This window comes from Lampris incognitus, chromosome 2 (assembly GCF_029633865.1).
Source record: "Lampris incognitus isolate fLamInc1 chromosome 2, fLamInc1.hap2, whole genome shotgun sequence".
NCBI classification, from domain to species: domain Eukaryota; kingdom Metazoa; phylum Chordata; class Actinopteri; order Lampriformes; family Lampridae; genus Lampris; species Lampris incognitus.
In genome coordinates this window covers 13,246,844-13,263,064 of record NC_079212.1, presented here as the reverse complement: position 1 = coordinate 13,263,064, position 16,221 = coordinate 13,246,844, and the positions used below count along the sequence as shown (strand labels likewise).

Genomic DNA, 16,221 nt, shown 5'->3' with positions numbered 1-16,221 from the left:
CGCCATTTGCTTTATATGCCCTCGAAAAGGCAAGCCCTTCTGTGTCATGGTTTTCTTCTTTTTTTATTTAAATAGTCTGTAGCAATCTATAATCTATAACTATAATAACTATGAATTATAAAAAACTTCAGTTACGTGAATAATTTCTGTGGTATTTTTGTCGTACACAGATACGTATAATGATGATTGCTGGGTAATGTGTATGTTGTTGTCCATGTCAAGTCTCTGTTTGATCATGTGACCAGATGATAAGATGCACAATCTGAACCTCAAGACTGACAAGCTGAGCTCATTTGCAAGCCAAGCGAGCAGCCATGCCTTTCAAACATAAAGGCGGCATTAAGACACACACACGCACGCACGCACGCACGCATGCACACACACATGCACAGTCTGATTGACGGTCCATTTTCTCACCGCCAATTATTGCATGATTAGGAAGCCAACCTTGAGCAAATGACTTCGTTACTGTACTAAAATACTGTACAAAGGATTTACACCAAGGCAGGACAGCACACGTGTGCAATAGAGGATTTGCATTGCAGTAATGACACATCAGTGCATGTTTTTATTTTACTTCTTTGAAAGTTTACATCCCCGGCAACCATGATTGTGTCCGACATTTCAGTCACGGAGATCAGCTGATGAAGGAAAGCATCTCCATTCTGTGAAGCCAACAGCAACAGGCAGCTGGTTAAAGCCACTGCAGAAACGGTGTATGGATTTCAAAAATAAACTTAACAATAGCTCTCATCGCTATATATATTTACAGTAGTTTATTGGCTAGCTATTTGGCAACTCATCTGCTGATGTGGGTTTTTGTTTTTAACCTACATACCTCCTCAATAACTGCTATAGTTATGTAAACATTGCTGCTATAGCTGGTTGACCAGTTGACTTGATTAGTTGATTTGATTGACCGTCTGTTTACGTTACCACGTCTCAGAGCGCTATCTGTGGTTCTGATGGCTTTCTCTTTGACATCTCTACTTTCCCAATACAAGAGCCCAAGTAACTCGTTCAACTGTAAAATCCAACAAATTGTTAGTAAAAAAAAAAATAATAAAGAAAAAAAAATATATAATAAGGCCCATCATAATGGCGTGCACGGGCCCCTGTCGTAACTACCATACGCCACTGTTTTCTATAGTACCAGTGCTTTATCTACTTCTATTCTTGATTTGCTTTCAGTTGCTGTAATTCACAATGAACTGAGCATCTGAAAGTTCAAGTCCAAAACCTCATAGAGCTCTTCATTCATCCTGACCCAAAATACCTTGGGGGGGGGGGGGGGGGGACCCAATTTGCAATCAAGGGTTAAGTGTTAGAGTGATTTGTCTTCACTTCCACCCAGCTGAGGTGCGCCAAGGAGCGGAGGTAGACTCTGTCTCGCAGCCAGACCCCAGTGACAGCTTTCACAACACAATTAGAGATATTAGAGTAAATAATGTAACGCACAATGTGGCCCTGCCTTATTCCATCTCTCTGCAAGGGAACTGATTTGACATCAGTGACAACCATAGCCCGGATATGGAGGCCCTCCGAAGCACACAAACCATGAGTCACGTGTGCAAACACGCGCTCATCTATTCATATACACTACCGTTCAAAAGTTTGGGATCACCCAAACAATTTCGTGTTTTCCATGAAAAGTCACACTTATTCACCACCATATGTTGTGAAATGAATAGAAAATAGAGTCAAGACATTGACAAGGTTAGAAATAATGATTTGTATTTGAAATAAGATTTTTTTTACATCAAACTTTGCTTTCGTCAAAGAATCCTCCATTTGCAGCAATTACAGCATTGCAGACCTTTGGCATTCTAGCTGTTAATTTGTTGAGGTAATCTGGAGAAATTGCACCCCACGCTTCCAGAAGCAGCTCCCACAAGTTGGATTGGTTGGATGGGCACTTCTTTGAGCAGATTGAGTTTCTGGAGCATCACATTTGTGGGGTCAATTAAACGCTCAAAATGGCCAGAAAAAGAGAACTTTCATCTGAAACTCGACAGTCTATTCTTGTTCTTAGAAATGAAGGCTATTCCATGCGAGAAATTGCTAAGAAATTGAAGATTTCCTACACCGGTGTGTACTACTCCCTTCAGAGGACAGCACAAACAGGCTCTAACCAGAGTAGAAAAAGAAGTGGGAGGCCGCGTTGCACAACTGAGCAAGAAGATAAGTACATTAGAGTCTCTAGTTTGAGAAACAGACGCCTCACAGGTCCCCAACTGGCATCTTCATTAAATAGTACCTGTTAGAGCCTGTTTGTGCTGTCCTCTGAAGGGAGTAGTACACACCGGTGTAGGAAATCTTCAATTTCTTAGCAATTTCTCGCATGGAATAGCCTTCATTTCTAAGAACAAGAATAGACTGTCGAGTTTCAGATGAAAGTTCTCTTTTTCTGGCCATTTTGAGCGTTTAATTGACCCCACAAATGTGATGCTCCAGAAACTCAATCTGCTCAAAAAAGTGCCCATCCAACCAATCCAACTTGTGGGAGCTGCTTCTGGAAGCGTGGGGTGCAATTTCTCCAGATTACCTCAACAAATTAACAGCTAGAATGCCGAAGGTCTGCAATGCTGTAATTGCTGCAAATGGAGGATTCTTTGACGAAAGCAAAGTTTGATGTAAAAAAATCTTATTTCAAATACAAATCATTATTTCTAACCTTGTCAATGTCTTGACTCTATTTTCTATTCATTTCACAACATATGGTGGTGAATAAGTGTGACTTTTCATGGAAAACACGAAATTGTTTGGGTGATCCCAAACTTTTGAACGGTAGTGTAAGTATGCATTCTCACTCTCTCACTCACTCACTCACTCACTCACTCACTCACTCGCTCGCTCACTCAGCCACTCACTTAGCCACTTAATAATAGACCAAATAGCACAGTAACCCATAGTGTATCGCATGCAGACACACTAGCACCCTGAGCATAACGCAAAGGCACATGATTCCTATGCCTGATCTGGCAGCCCAGCCTATTTAGCTGAGAGTCAACAATGATTTCATTATGTCACAGAAATGGTCAGCGTTAAGGTCACTGAGATACTGTGTGTGTGTGTGTGTGTGTGTGTGTGTGTGTGTGTGTGTGTGTGTGTGTGTGTGTGTGTGTGTGTGTGTGTGGCGATACAGAGGCATACGGAGCAACGTAGGCATCTGTCCTCCCAGAGCATGTGCAGGGCATGAACTAGAATTCGTGCGCGAGTTGGTTGGAAGCATGCATGATCCCTGCCAAACCCAACTTTTTTTATACCCTCTGATGTGACGTGTGTGTATGTGTCATCCTTCAAGTCACTGTGGTAATAAGTTTTACTAGACGGGCTGTTTTCAAAATAGATGCGATGACCGCAGTCATTCCTCCTTTGTCATCCTCCTTTCCTGTTTATTTTCTCCCAGTAGTAAGCGTGAAGTAACCACATGAACACAGAGCTGGCTGACGGTACTGTGTCATCCAGACGGAGAACAATAATGGGAAAACTTACGGAAACCACATTTTACATTGCAGCCATCCTATGGAAACTGTAATTGGCTCATGTACACTAGGATAAACAATAGGATAGCTGCAGTGCTGCGTGTCTGCCAGTCCAGCCGTCAGGAAGACGAAACAATGGGCGCTTCTTTCCTGTGGGAAAGGGTGTTAGATATGCCTCATCCATTTTTTAGGTTAAAACAAGCTGAGCGCTAACCGTAATGCATATGGTGTTTACCTTTACTTGGGTTCGCTGACAGTTATGCTCATTATACAGAACTCCTTGTTTCACACTGGTGCAGTTACAAGCGCGTGTGAAGCCGACCAGGATAACGGCAGCCGTCTCTCATTGACCAATCACTCGCTGTAGGGTTTCAACTAGTATTTATTTTCATTAACTTTTTTCAGTTACTCAAAAACAGCTGATTAATTAAATAGAATCAAAAAATATGCCAATGGGCGTCCGGGTAGCGTAGCGGTCTATTCCGTTGCCTACCAACACTGGGATCGCCGGTTCAAACCCCCGTGTTACCTCCGGCTTGGTCAGGCGTCCCTACAGACACAATTGGCCATGTCTGTGGGTGGGAAGCCTGATGTGGGTATGTGTCCCGGTCGCTGCACTAGCACCTCCTCTGGCTGGTCGGGGCGCCTGTTCGGTGGAGAGGGGGAACTGGGGGGGGAACAGTGTGATCCTCCCACGCGCTACTTCCCCCTGGTGAAACTCCTCACTGTCAGGTGAAAAGAAGCGGCTGGTGACTCCTCGTGTATCGGAGGAGGCATGTGGTAGTCTGCAGCCTTCCCTGGATCAGCAGAGGGGGTGGCGCAGCGACCAGGACGGCTCGGAAGAGTGGGATTATTGGCCGGATACAATTGGGGAGAAAAAGGGTTGGGGGGGGGTGCCCATCACGTTTCCAGATGCTCAAAAGGATATCTTAACATTTTCTTAGTCTGACTGGCAGCCAAAAGCCCTAAATTAATACTGTCAGTTGGAGAAAGGCAGTAAAATCTTAGCATTTGTGAAATTATAACCAGCAAATGTTTGGCATTTTTATTTGATAAATGACTAAAATGATGAATTGATTATTAACTAACCGACTAATGATTGACTAACTGCGGTCATTTTGACGCCAGTTGGTGACAGAGGTGTTCACATTGCTCATCCACTACCCTCCCCCCAATGTCTCAGCTGGCTCAAGGATTAAAACTAGCAACCTTTTGTTCACCAAGTTTTTGTGCTAATTTCAAGGTTTACCCATGTGTAAATGTAGTCTCTTGAATATGGATCAGGTTTGAATTTTAAAAAAATTTTTTTTTTTACTTTTCCCTAAAGGAAGAGGAGATGTTTCGACCCAACATGTTCTTCCTCTTGCTCCTGCCACCAATCATCTTTGAGTCTGGATACTCTTTGCATAAGGTGTGTGTATTTGTAGGTGTGTAAGTGCAGTGTGCATGTACATATGTGGTATGTATTTGTGTGTATGTAAATGTGACCTTGCTATTTACTTTTCCTTATTCAGTGCTTTCAAATCCATATGATGTAATTCCAGATGTTGTAGCCTACAATCAAGGCTCAGCATTTTCGGTTTTTATTTTTCAAAGCCATCCAGCAAGCCAAATTTCGACACAAGAGGACACGGTTACATAACCTCACACGAACAGGAACAACCTTTGGATCCATGGAAACAAAATCTGGGTGAAAATCAGTTTAAAAATCTGGGTTTTTTCGGTGAAAATCGGTAAAAACCAAAAACACTGAGTCTTGCCTACAATATAGCTTAATTCTCACAACCAGTTTATGTATCGCATAATTAAAAATGGCCTTTTTACATTCTCTTTTAAAGTGATGAGTGAATCAAATGTTTATTTGTGTTAAGGCACAAACATTTGGTTCGGGTTAAGGTTCGGGTTTCAAGGTTTCTTCATTAGTACCCCTTGGTAAATTTCTGTTGCTGGCAAGAAATTTAGCACTGTAGGTTAAAAATGAAAAAAAAGACAAAACAAAAAAACCCATAAATTATATCATACACAGACAAATAACACATCTATTAGTATTCAGGAGTCACGAAAAGTTCTTTACCAAAATTAAAGAAGTTATATATATATATATATATATATATATATATATTTTTTTTTTTTTTTTAAAAATTGGCCCTCTCACCCTTTTTTGGGTGGTGTGTGTCTTCCTCAAGCTCGGATCCTCTACTAGAGGCCTGGGAGTTTGAAGGTTCTGCGCAGTATCTCAGCTGTTCCTAGGACTGCACTCTTCTGGACAGAGACCTCAGATGTTGTTCCTGGAATCTGCTGGGGTCACTCTCCCAGTTTGGGGGTCACAGCCCCTAGTGCTCCTATTACCCCCAGGACTACTGTGGATTTCAACTTCCACATCTGATCTAGTTCTTCCCTCAACCCTTGGTATTTCTCTAGCTTCTCATGCTCTTTCTTCCTGATGTTGCCGCCGCTTGAGATTGCTATGTCGATCACTACTTTTGTCTTCTGTTCCTTGTCGACCACCACAATGCATCCCGAGTGAGATGCAACATCTGAGGTCTCTGTCCAGAAGAGTGCAGTCCTAGGAACAGCTGAGATACTGCGCAGAACCCTCAAACTCCCAGGCCTCTGGTAGAGGACCCGAGCTTGAGGAAGACACACACCACTCGAAAAAGAGTGAGAGGAATATATATATATATATAATGTATATGTTTGCGTATCTGTGCACAGGGTAACTTCTTCCAGAACATTGGTTCCATCACCCTATTTGCTGTTATCGGCACAGCCATCTCTGCCTTCATTGTCGGAGGAGGGATCTATTTCCTTGGACAGGTGAGGAATCTGCTTTTGTGTCACTGCATTCAGAGGAAATACCATGTTTTTCTGATTACACCTTGCTAATAACAATCTGTGTCCTTCCCTGTACTGCAGTAAGGCTTTCCAACTGTAAAGGCAGAGCATTTCAATGTTCAGATAATTGTTCCAAAACAACAGAGAAACAGGTTTAGGGCAGTTTATGGATATAAATAGCACTGCGAGAAGTTCTTGTTTTAATTGTTTGGGGACTTGGTGTTTTTTCACGCGTGCTTTCTCTCCTAGGCTGATGTAATCTATAAGATGACAATGACGGACAGGTGAGTGTTCTCTTCCACTTCAAGCAACATTAGTTTTAAACTGCTGAGGATGTTGTATCCTGCTACGCATAGTAGCTTCTAGTTGCCTCTTCTTACAGGAAAGTGAGTGCAACTGAAATTGTACCGCGGGGTGGTTTCATTCATACATGTTTCGCACATCAGAGCTACAGGGAATTTCTGCAAAACTATGTGGTTTTAATCTCCCACTTTTGTTCCATATTCTGGCACAGGGTTCCCAGTTTTCACAGAAAAAAAGTACACTTTTTGTGCAGGATTTCTTTGGAGAAAGCAGTTTATGGTAGTCCACAAGAGTGGGAAGAGAGCCCTCTATTGGGGCTCTGTAATGCTTTTGTTTTCGGTTGGCTTTACAATGTGAGCACACCGAACGTTTAAAAGCGCTTAAAATCCCCCCCAGTGTGTTCTCGTAGAATTTTCCTACCAGCAGGAGATAACTGAAACTTCTGCCACTTTCCAACTCCACACCCATTTGTTTTTCTAACTGGAGGAGAGCCTCTGTGTTCTGTTTGTATTTTAATATGTGTGTGTGTGTGGGGGGGGGGGGGGCTTCTTTGTGCTCATGTTTGTCAGTATGAGTCCAATTGTGTCAAACAAGGTTTCTGAAAACTGAGGTAACAAGCGGTATTTTTGTGGTCAGTGTGTTTAGTCTTTACTTCCTCCTTCTCTGTCTACCTTTCATCTGGTTTTCACATACACATATGACAGTGAATCTTTTCCTTGTTTGTCTTGTACCTTGTCGACTTTTGTCTCTACAGTGGTTAAGAGATATATGTCCTAGCCTGTTTTGCTTAATATTTGTGAGCTGCTAAGTTCCGTTTGTCCTTTCTGTTATGACGTAGCTTCGCCTTCGGTTCTCTGATTTCGGCTGTGGACCCAGTCGCAACCATTGCCATCTTCAACGCCCTCAATGTGGACCCTGTTCTCAATATGCTGGTGTTCGGAGAAAGCATCCTCAACGACGCCGTCTCCATCGTACTCACCAAGTAGGCTTTTTCATCTTCTCCCTCATATTCTCTTCAGTCTTCCTTGGATAAAAGGGCACATTTACATTTAGCCCTGCATGCTGTTGGTAGAGGCTGTCATCCTTTAGCAAGCCCTAAGGAAAAACACGCACATAGAGCCTGCTGAGGATACTCCTAGGGGCATCAAGAACACGCTAGCAATGTCCTGATTAATATCAAACACACACACACGCCTAGCCTATGCGCAGCAGCCATGATTTCCTTCTGAGGTTTTATGGCGGAAGAAGACTGAGATGCCTCTGGAGTGTCACTCGGTCCTGCATGCACAAACACTTTCCTAAGTCCATCCTGTCCCATAGCACAGCACGATGAGTGCTAGAAAGTTTAAACAATCAAAGGAAGTTTAGACTAAGTCAATTTAGTGTCCTTACTGGAAAGTGACAGCCAGCCTAATGCAATGTTTGAGAGTTATTTCTATCAGAATTCTTTATTAGATGAAGAAGATATGCATTTATTTGTATGCCCTATAGTATATTTCTTGTTGTTTTTTTTTTTACTTTTTCTGTTAATAGGAATCAATAAAATTAATCTTGGTCTAAAGCGAACACCACCCATCCGGTAACAAAAGGTGTGAACAAAGGATGTGAAGAAATATCCTCAAATACTCTTTGACACAGGTTCTTAACACATCCTTATGAGCACACGCAGGCTGGTCACGTTTATAAATGACAAACAATCCCTCGTGATGTTGTGGGCGGTAGTTAGACATTTCCCAACTGTTGAACACTTTGCTTTATGTTGATGCAACAGTGAGAGGAACAGAGGACAAGAACAAAACCAGTAGACTTTTTTTTTACTCCCCTCAAGTGGCAGCCACACTTTCTGCCACTCCTCTAAGCCAACAAAACGTTAAGGCAGCAGTGACTAATGCAGAGATAGGCGGGTGTTTGTTGCGTCATCTGCAGGCGAAACTGTGTTTAATCAGAAGCCATACAGCAAATTTTAGTGATGTGGATAATGGGAAATGTTTATTAGGATTTCTGAGTTGTGGGAAAAAAAAAACTTGTCATAGACCAGGGGTTCTCAAACTTATTACTCAAAGGTCCGCATCTGATTTTTATTCAAGGTTAGAGGTTCGACACGACTGGAGATAACAAAACAACATTTAATCAACTCACTTATAACTTTCAAGCAACATTCGTTTAAGTTCAAGACAGCCAGGCTAGTCAAAATATATTTGAGCCTCGTGAGAGAAATGGCATTGCTTGTGTGCAATCAGTTGCTTGAACCTAGGCACAAAAGGTGTGATTCCTAGGATGGCGACGGAATGCTCTGCAAAGACCCGTCCTACTCTGCCTCTGATTGGCACTTAACCCTAACGAAAACTTGCATACTGGTAGGCTACTTGTTACTGCCATTTATGGTTGCTACCCCCCCCCCCACACACACACACACACGCACTACGTTACTGCAATAAAAGCTTCGCACCATCCCCAAAGCAAATTATCTGATGTAATGTTAATGCGTGAACTTGGCAGCAGATACATGCAAAATAGAAAACCTTACACTTCCATAACGTATTGTATTCATAACTCGAGGTATGGGCTGGGTCCAGATTGATTTGCCATTCGGTCCGGACGCTGGGCGGGGTCTGGACTTTGAGAAGTCCTGTCATAGACACTACCTGTTTACCTGTTGGGGCCCAGTGTTGATGTTTATGCCTTATTTAAACTGGTATATAGTTCATGAATATGACTCTAAACATGGTGCGCAGGGCTAGCTGGCTCACAACATTTGATAAATATTGAAGATAAACGGTTTTCCCAAGACTACGAACAGACTGTAGGACAATAGGAATCAAGTTAGGACACTTGAATCCTGACAGACAAGTTTGACGGAAACAGAACGTTGGCAGGATTCCCTTGTGTGTGTGTGTGTGTGTGTGTGTGTGTGTGTGTGTGTGTGTGTGTGTGTGTGTGTGTGTGTGTGTGTGTGTGTGTGTGTGTGTGCCACTGTCATCCTATCTCTTGCCTCTGTACTCACTTTGTTTCTTCCTCTAGCTTTCATTCTCACACTCTGCTTAATGTGCAAAGTGATCTCAAGTGTCTGCGTTCCCCTGTAGAGTAAATTAACCTATGAATTATAGATAGGTGGAAGAGCCCTGGCAGTTTGCTTGCTTTTAGCACCTCACTTGGAAAGCCAGTCAAGATATCTGGCCCGATCTCATGTAACCACCTGGTGGCGAATGTGTAATTTTGCAAGGTGGCTACTAATGGGTAACAACCTAGTTAACTGCTAGGCAAAATTGTCTGGCAGGCTTTTTTCAAACGCATTGTTAGACAAATGTGGTTTAGAAAGTGGATGGGGAAGAATACCTCTGCCAAAGAATATTCAAAAACAGTCGTTTTCCTGTTATTGGTGTGTCATGGGAAGTTCCACTCCACTACTCTTCCTGTTAACTTATTGAAAGAGTAATAAGATCCAGTGCTTCCCTGCTTAGCCAACATGATGTTTATGGTGGCACCACACACGGGGAAATGCTGCACAAGCCTTTGCTCTTAAAGAAACCTTAAACACTATGAGGGGTGGCTGTTATAAAAATTAACTGAAAACTAATCGTTTTACTTTTTAAATAAAATACAATTTCACGGGAATTCAATACAGTGTAACTTTAAATATTAAATTGTTACTCATCAATTCAATGTATTTAATTTTGAAATAAGTACAATTGTATAGGAATTAGATGCAACTAAAACATAAATCATCAGGAGCTTTTATTTTACCACCTTGCAGTTCCATTTGCCACCATTTTCATTTAAGAAGCATTTGGTTTTTAGATTAAAGAGCTGGTACCTTTTGGATGTCAGAGAGGATGGCGGAAATGGCATCGGAGTTGGAGAGCGAAATTGAAAGTGGAGATGAGGACACGAGAGGGTTAGAAAATAGAAAATGAAGAAGAAGGCTTCAGATTACTCAAGCGATTCTTGTCGGTCTCTGAGAACAGAGGAGGCGTATCTTGTGGGGAAGATAGTCAAGTCAATTTTATTTGTATAGCCCAATATCACACATTACAAATTTGCCTCAGGGGGCTTTACAGCAACACAACATCTCACATCAGATAAGGAACAACTCCCTATAAACAAAACAAAAAAACCCAGCTGTCAAAGAAGATGATATTTTCAAGGACCCACACGAGGTCGGAAAGATCCCAGGGAGAAAACTTGCGAGACGTATGATCGATCAGGATAACTAGAAGTGGGATGGTTATCATTGGTTGTATATCAAAGCATCAGAGATAGAGCCCGTAGGACTGATTTATTTAAAGATTATTTCGTCGTGACTTGCTGCCTACTCGGATCCGAAGCACAGATGGAGGGGCTGATAAGTGGCGTGCCACTGTCAGTAGAGGCGGGGTCATTCCAGGATGTTGCAGGTGTGTGTGAGGTAAGAAGAATGACTAGATTCTGTGAAGGGGAGAAGGACAATAAGTCCGTGATTTTTGAAGGGGAATTGCCGGAAAGAGTGTACCACGAGTATGTGTGTTGCAGGGTGAGGCCATACGAGAGAGCTCCTCTCAGATGTTTTTGTTGTCAAGAATCTGCAAATGTTGCTGCAGTTTGTAGGGGAGTCAGAAGGTGTGGGAGATTTGGGAAGGACAACCGTAGGGTGGAGGAGTGTGAAGTTGAGAAGGAGCAAGCAAAGTGCCTGCACTGCAAGGGAAATCATGATACAGGGTCAGCACAGTGTCCAAAAAGAATTAAGGAAAAGAAAGTGAATAAGAAGAGAGCAGAAATGGGATTGTTGTATGCAGAAACTGTTAAGAGAATGGAGAGAAATGACAAGATGGCGGAAGTGCAAAAAGAACCGGAGCAGAGAAGGAATAGAGCTGACCAGAATATCTGCATGGACAAGAAAAGATGTTTGGCATTCATTGCCGTGGTTGTAAATTGTGTTGCTGAAATAAAGGGGAAGTTGGAAAGAACCAAGATGGTGTTGGATGCTGCCAGGAGATACTTGAATGTTGTGGGCATATCTGGAGAAGATCTAGATGTTACACTGTGGGGAGGATTTGCATCAACTCAGACTGAGTCTGGGTTATAGAATGGACAATGTATTGAACTTGAATGGGATCACTTTGGGTGTACAATGTAAATGATTAGTACTATGGGGTTCTTACGTTTCAGTGGGTGGTGATAATGCAACATTTCAGATGCCAACTGCCAATAAAAACCAGTTAAACGAAGAAGATTGGAGAGCTGCCGCTTCCTTTCATTCACCACATCAGTGAGCTCTGGTCTCGATTTCCTTTTTCTGTGTTGCAAGTACCGGTGAACGTGGAGCGGAAATTGCCGCCTCTCACGATGGCAGATATAGATGCGGATTCACACAGTTTGGATAAAACAGAGCATCATCGTTAATACAATTCTCTACTAGATTTCTGCAAAAACGCCGTTTCAGCAAAATGAAGTGAGTTTGTTTCATACAAACTGTGAATCCGTATCTGTATTTGCCATGGTGAGAGACGGAAATTTCCGCTCCATGTTCATAGGCGAAGGTAGTGTTGTGTCATTTGCGAACAAATTTTAGTGTGAACAAACTGAACTGAATCACTTCCTGAAACGATCTGTTCATTTCTCAGTCAGTTCGGTTGAGTTCAGTCATTGCAAGCGAATGTGTAGGGGTAGGGATACACTCACAGTGATTGAAGTCATTCGCTTGCAGGAGGAATGGGGTGTGTTCAAGACAGCAAATACACAGCTGAGTCGGGTTGCACCCTTTAGCTGCAATGATTCAACAACATTGGTCTTGGACTGTAATCCAGATATGACATTATCTACTACTACTACTACTACTTTCAGCTGCTCCTGTTAGGGGTCGCCACAGCAGATCATCCATTTCCATCGCTTCCTGTCTTCTGCATCTTCCTCTGTCACACCAGCCACTCGCGTGCCCTCCCTCACCACATCCACAAACCTTCTCTTTGGTCTTCCTCTTTTCTTCTTGCCTGGTAGCTCCATATTCAGCATCCTTCCCCCAATATACCCAGCATCTCTCCTCCACACATGTCCAAGCCATCTCAATCTTGCCTCTCTTGCTTTGTCTCCAAACCGTCCAACCTGAGCTGTCCCTCTAATGTACTCGTTCGTAATCCTGTCCTTCTTCGTCACTCCCAATGACAATCATAGCATCTTCAACTCTGCCACCTCCAGCTCCGCCTCCTGTCTTTTCATCAGTGCCACTGTCTTCCAAACCATATAGCATAGCTGGTCTCACAACCATCTTGTAAACTTTCCCTTAAACTCTTGCTGGTACCCTTCTGTCACAAATCACTCCTGATACTCTTCTCCACCCGCTCCACCCTGCCTGCACTCTCTTCTTCACCTCTCTTCTGCACTCCCTGTTACTTTGAACATTTGACCCCAAGTATTTATACTCATCCATCTTCACCACCTCCACTCCTTGCATCCTCATCATTCTGCTGTCCTCCCTCTCATTCATGCATATTTATTCCTTCTTGCTCCTACTGACTTTCATTCCTCTTCTCTCCAGTGCAAACCGCTACCTCTCCAGGCTCTTCTTACCCTGCTCCCTACTCTTGCTATGGATCATAATGTCATCCGCGAACATCATAGTCCACGGAGACTCCTGCCTAATCTAGTCTGTCAACCTGTCCATCACCATTGCACACAAGAAAGGGCTCATAGCCGATCCTTGATGTAATCCCACCTCCACCTTGAACCCATCCGTCCTTCCTACCGCACACCTCACCATTGTCACTCTTCCCTCATACATATCCTGCACCACTCCTACATACTTCTCTGCCACTCCCAACTTCCTCATACAATACCACACCTCCTCTCTCGGCACCCTGTCATATGCTTTCTCTAAATCTACAAAGACACAATGCAACTCCTTCTGACCTTCGCTATACTTTTTTTTTTGACCCCCCCCCCCTTTTTTTTCCTCCCCAATTGTATCTGGTCAATTACCCCACTCTTTCGAGCCATCCCGGTCGCTGCTCTACCCCCTCTGCCGATCCAGGGAGGGCTGCAGACTACCACATGTCTCCTCTGATACATATGGCGTTGCCAGCTGCCTTTTTTCACCTGACAATGAGGAGTTTTGGCAGTGGGACGTAGTGCGCAGAAGGATCACGCCATTCCTTCCAGCTGTCCCTCCACATTTCCTCTCCTTGGCACCATACCTGCCCATCACCTCCTCATCACCTCACCAACATGTCCATTGAAGTCCACTGCAAACACCACTCTCTCCCCCTTGGTACACTCTCTACCACTTCATCCATCTCACTCCGAATTATTCTTTCTCTTCCATCTCACAACCAACTTGCGGGGCATATGCGCTGAAAACATTCATCATCACACCAGCTTCATACTCATCACTCTGTCCGACACTCCGTTCACCTCCAACACAATCTTGACATACTCTTCCTTCAGAATTATCCCTCCCCGATTTCTCCTCCTATCCGGACCATGGTAGAAGATTTTGAACCCACCTTCGATGGCCCTGGCCTAACTCCCCTTCCACCTGGTCTCTTGCACACACCATACCAGCCAGCTCTCTCCCTTTACCAGCCATAGTGCCAACATTCAAAGTTCTGACTTGCACCTCCACACTCCTACCCTTCCTCCTCTCTCGTGGCCTCAGGACATGCCTTCCCCCTCTCCTTCGCCCAACAATAGCATAGTTTTCACCGGCGCCCTGCTGGCCAACAGTACTGGTGGCGGTCGTTGGTATCCTGGGCCTCGACCAATCCGGTATGGAAATCTGATTTTTGATTTGGTAAAGGTTTTACGCCGGATGCCCTTCTTGACGCAACCCTTCTCATTTATCCGGGCTTGGGACCGGCACGAAGAATGGACTGGCTTGTGCATCTTCAGTGGCTGGGTTCCAGATTGGACATTATCTAGATTGATATTAGGCTAACATTTAACAGTATTCCACGCAGTGCTGTGCACACACACACACACACACACACACACACACACACACACACACACACACACACACACACACACACACACACACACACACAACGTTACTGTTTTGAAAGAGGACAGCTATAAGGATACATTTTTTTTTTTTTCTCTTTTATTGAAAAAAACATTTAAAATACAACATACCTATGTTAAACCAATAGGGAAATAAAATATTTCACAAACCCATCGAACTCTACAGAATACAAGCGGATAAGAATTAAAAATTAAAACACGGCATCCGGGTAGTGCAGCGGTCCATTCCTACCAACACGGTATCACTGGGTCGAATCCTACCTCCGACTTGGTCCGGCATCCCTATAGACACAATTGGCCGTGTCTACAGGTCGGATGTGGGTATTTGTCCTGGTCGCTGCACTAGCGCCTCCTCTGGTTGGTCGGGGCGCCCCCCGGATTGGCATAGGTGGTGGAGCAGTGACCAGGACGGCTCAAATGAGCGGGGTAATTGGCCAGATACAATTTGGGAGAAAAGGGGGGGGGGGGTGAAAAAAAAAGGAAAAAGAAAAAAATTAAAACACATGTAGACAAGACAGTAAATAGTGAGGTAAATTAATGGGTTGGACGCTTTAGTTGACTGGTTAGGGCAGTCGCCCATGATCCGGGCTATCCGGGTTCGATTCCCGGCTGCGACGGATTCCCGGCTGCCCCTGAATTCGCTACATTGGTGTCAGAAGTGGGACGGTGAGACCGTGAGGCCATCGGAGGCGCGTGCGCCCAGAGGGAGCTAGTACGCTGAAGCGCGGGGACGCACTTCCCAAAGGAGGGGGGGTAGTGTAACGACCACGGATGAATAGACTCGCTAGCCTTGGCTAACGGTTAGTTAGGGATTTTAACCTTAAGACCAGGCTTCCAGACAAGGTAGCGAGGTACTTCATTGATGCCGGAGGGAAATTACTTTGCCACAACAGCAACACACGTACAGTACAACACAACACCAGCTATGGGTGAGTGATTAATGGTAGGAAAAAAAATGTGTGGCCATATATCTTATTATCCCACAGTCCAAAGACATGTAGGTCAGGTGAGTCAGCCGTACTAAATTGTCCCTAGGTGTGTGTGTGTGTGTGTGTGTGTGTGTGTGTGTGTGTGTGTGTGTGGGCCCTGTGATGGACTGGCGGCCTGTCCAGGGTGTCTCCCCCGCCTGCTGCCCAGTGACTGCTGGGATAGGCTCCAGCATCCCCGTGACCCTGAGCAGGATAAGCAGTTTGGATGATGGATGGATGGATGGATATTTTATTCAATAATTAGGTGTCGCAAAAATATACATGCTGTACATAATAGGATAGAACTTCGTTATAGCAACTTTCAATCGGTCTCTATCCAGCTAAATTCTCACAGCTCACAGTGGCTTATCCTACATGAACGACCATTCTCAGTTCACTAATTAGAGAGCTGTGGTGAAAGTTCACCCACGTCTTAGTTCAACGAGTTGCACAACGGCGTCAGAGCTCCGGTCAAGCCCTGAACGATTCGGTGAACGAATCTTTTTAATTTAATGAACTGATTCTAAAGATTCAGTACACTGAAGAGAGCTGCTCTGCCCATTACTAGGCAAATGAAGTTGAGACCAGTTCTCCCTGGTGGGCGTGGTGAGTGATTGACAGGAAGAGGCAGTGCTAAT

General features: G+C 43.9%; 1 protein-coding gene across 1 annotated transcript in view; it reads left to right on the top strand.

Moving 5' to 3' along the window:
* slc9a8 (solute carrier family 9 member 8) overlaps positions 1-16,221 on the top strand; it is a 34,450-nt gene that overhangs the window by 9,990 nt on the left and 8,239 nt on the right. Inside the window, exons 5-8 of the mRNA XM_056273939.1 lie at positions 4,813-4,896; positions 6,201-6,302; positions 6,570-6,604; positions 7,462-7,605. Of these exons, the coding sequence (XP_056129914.1) occupies positions 4,813-4,896; positions 6,201-6,302; positions 6,570-6,604; positions 7,462-7,605 (365 nt within the window). The remainder of the gene's footprint in view (positions 1-4,812; positions 4,897-6,200; positions 6,303-6,569; positions 6,605-7,461; positions 7,606-16,221) is intronic.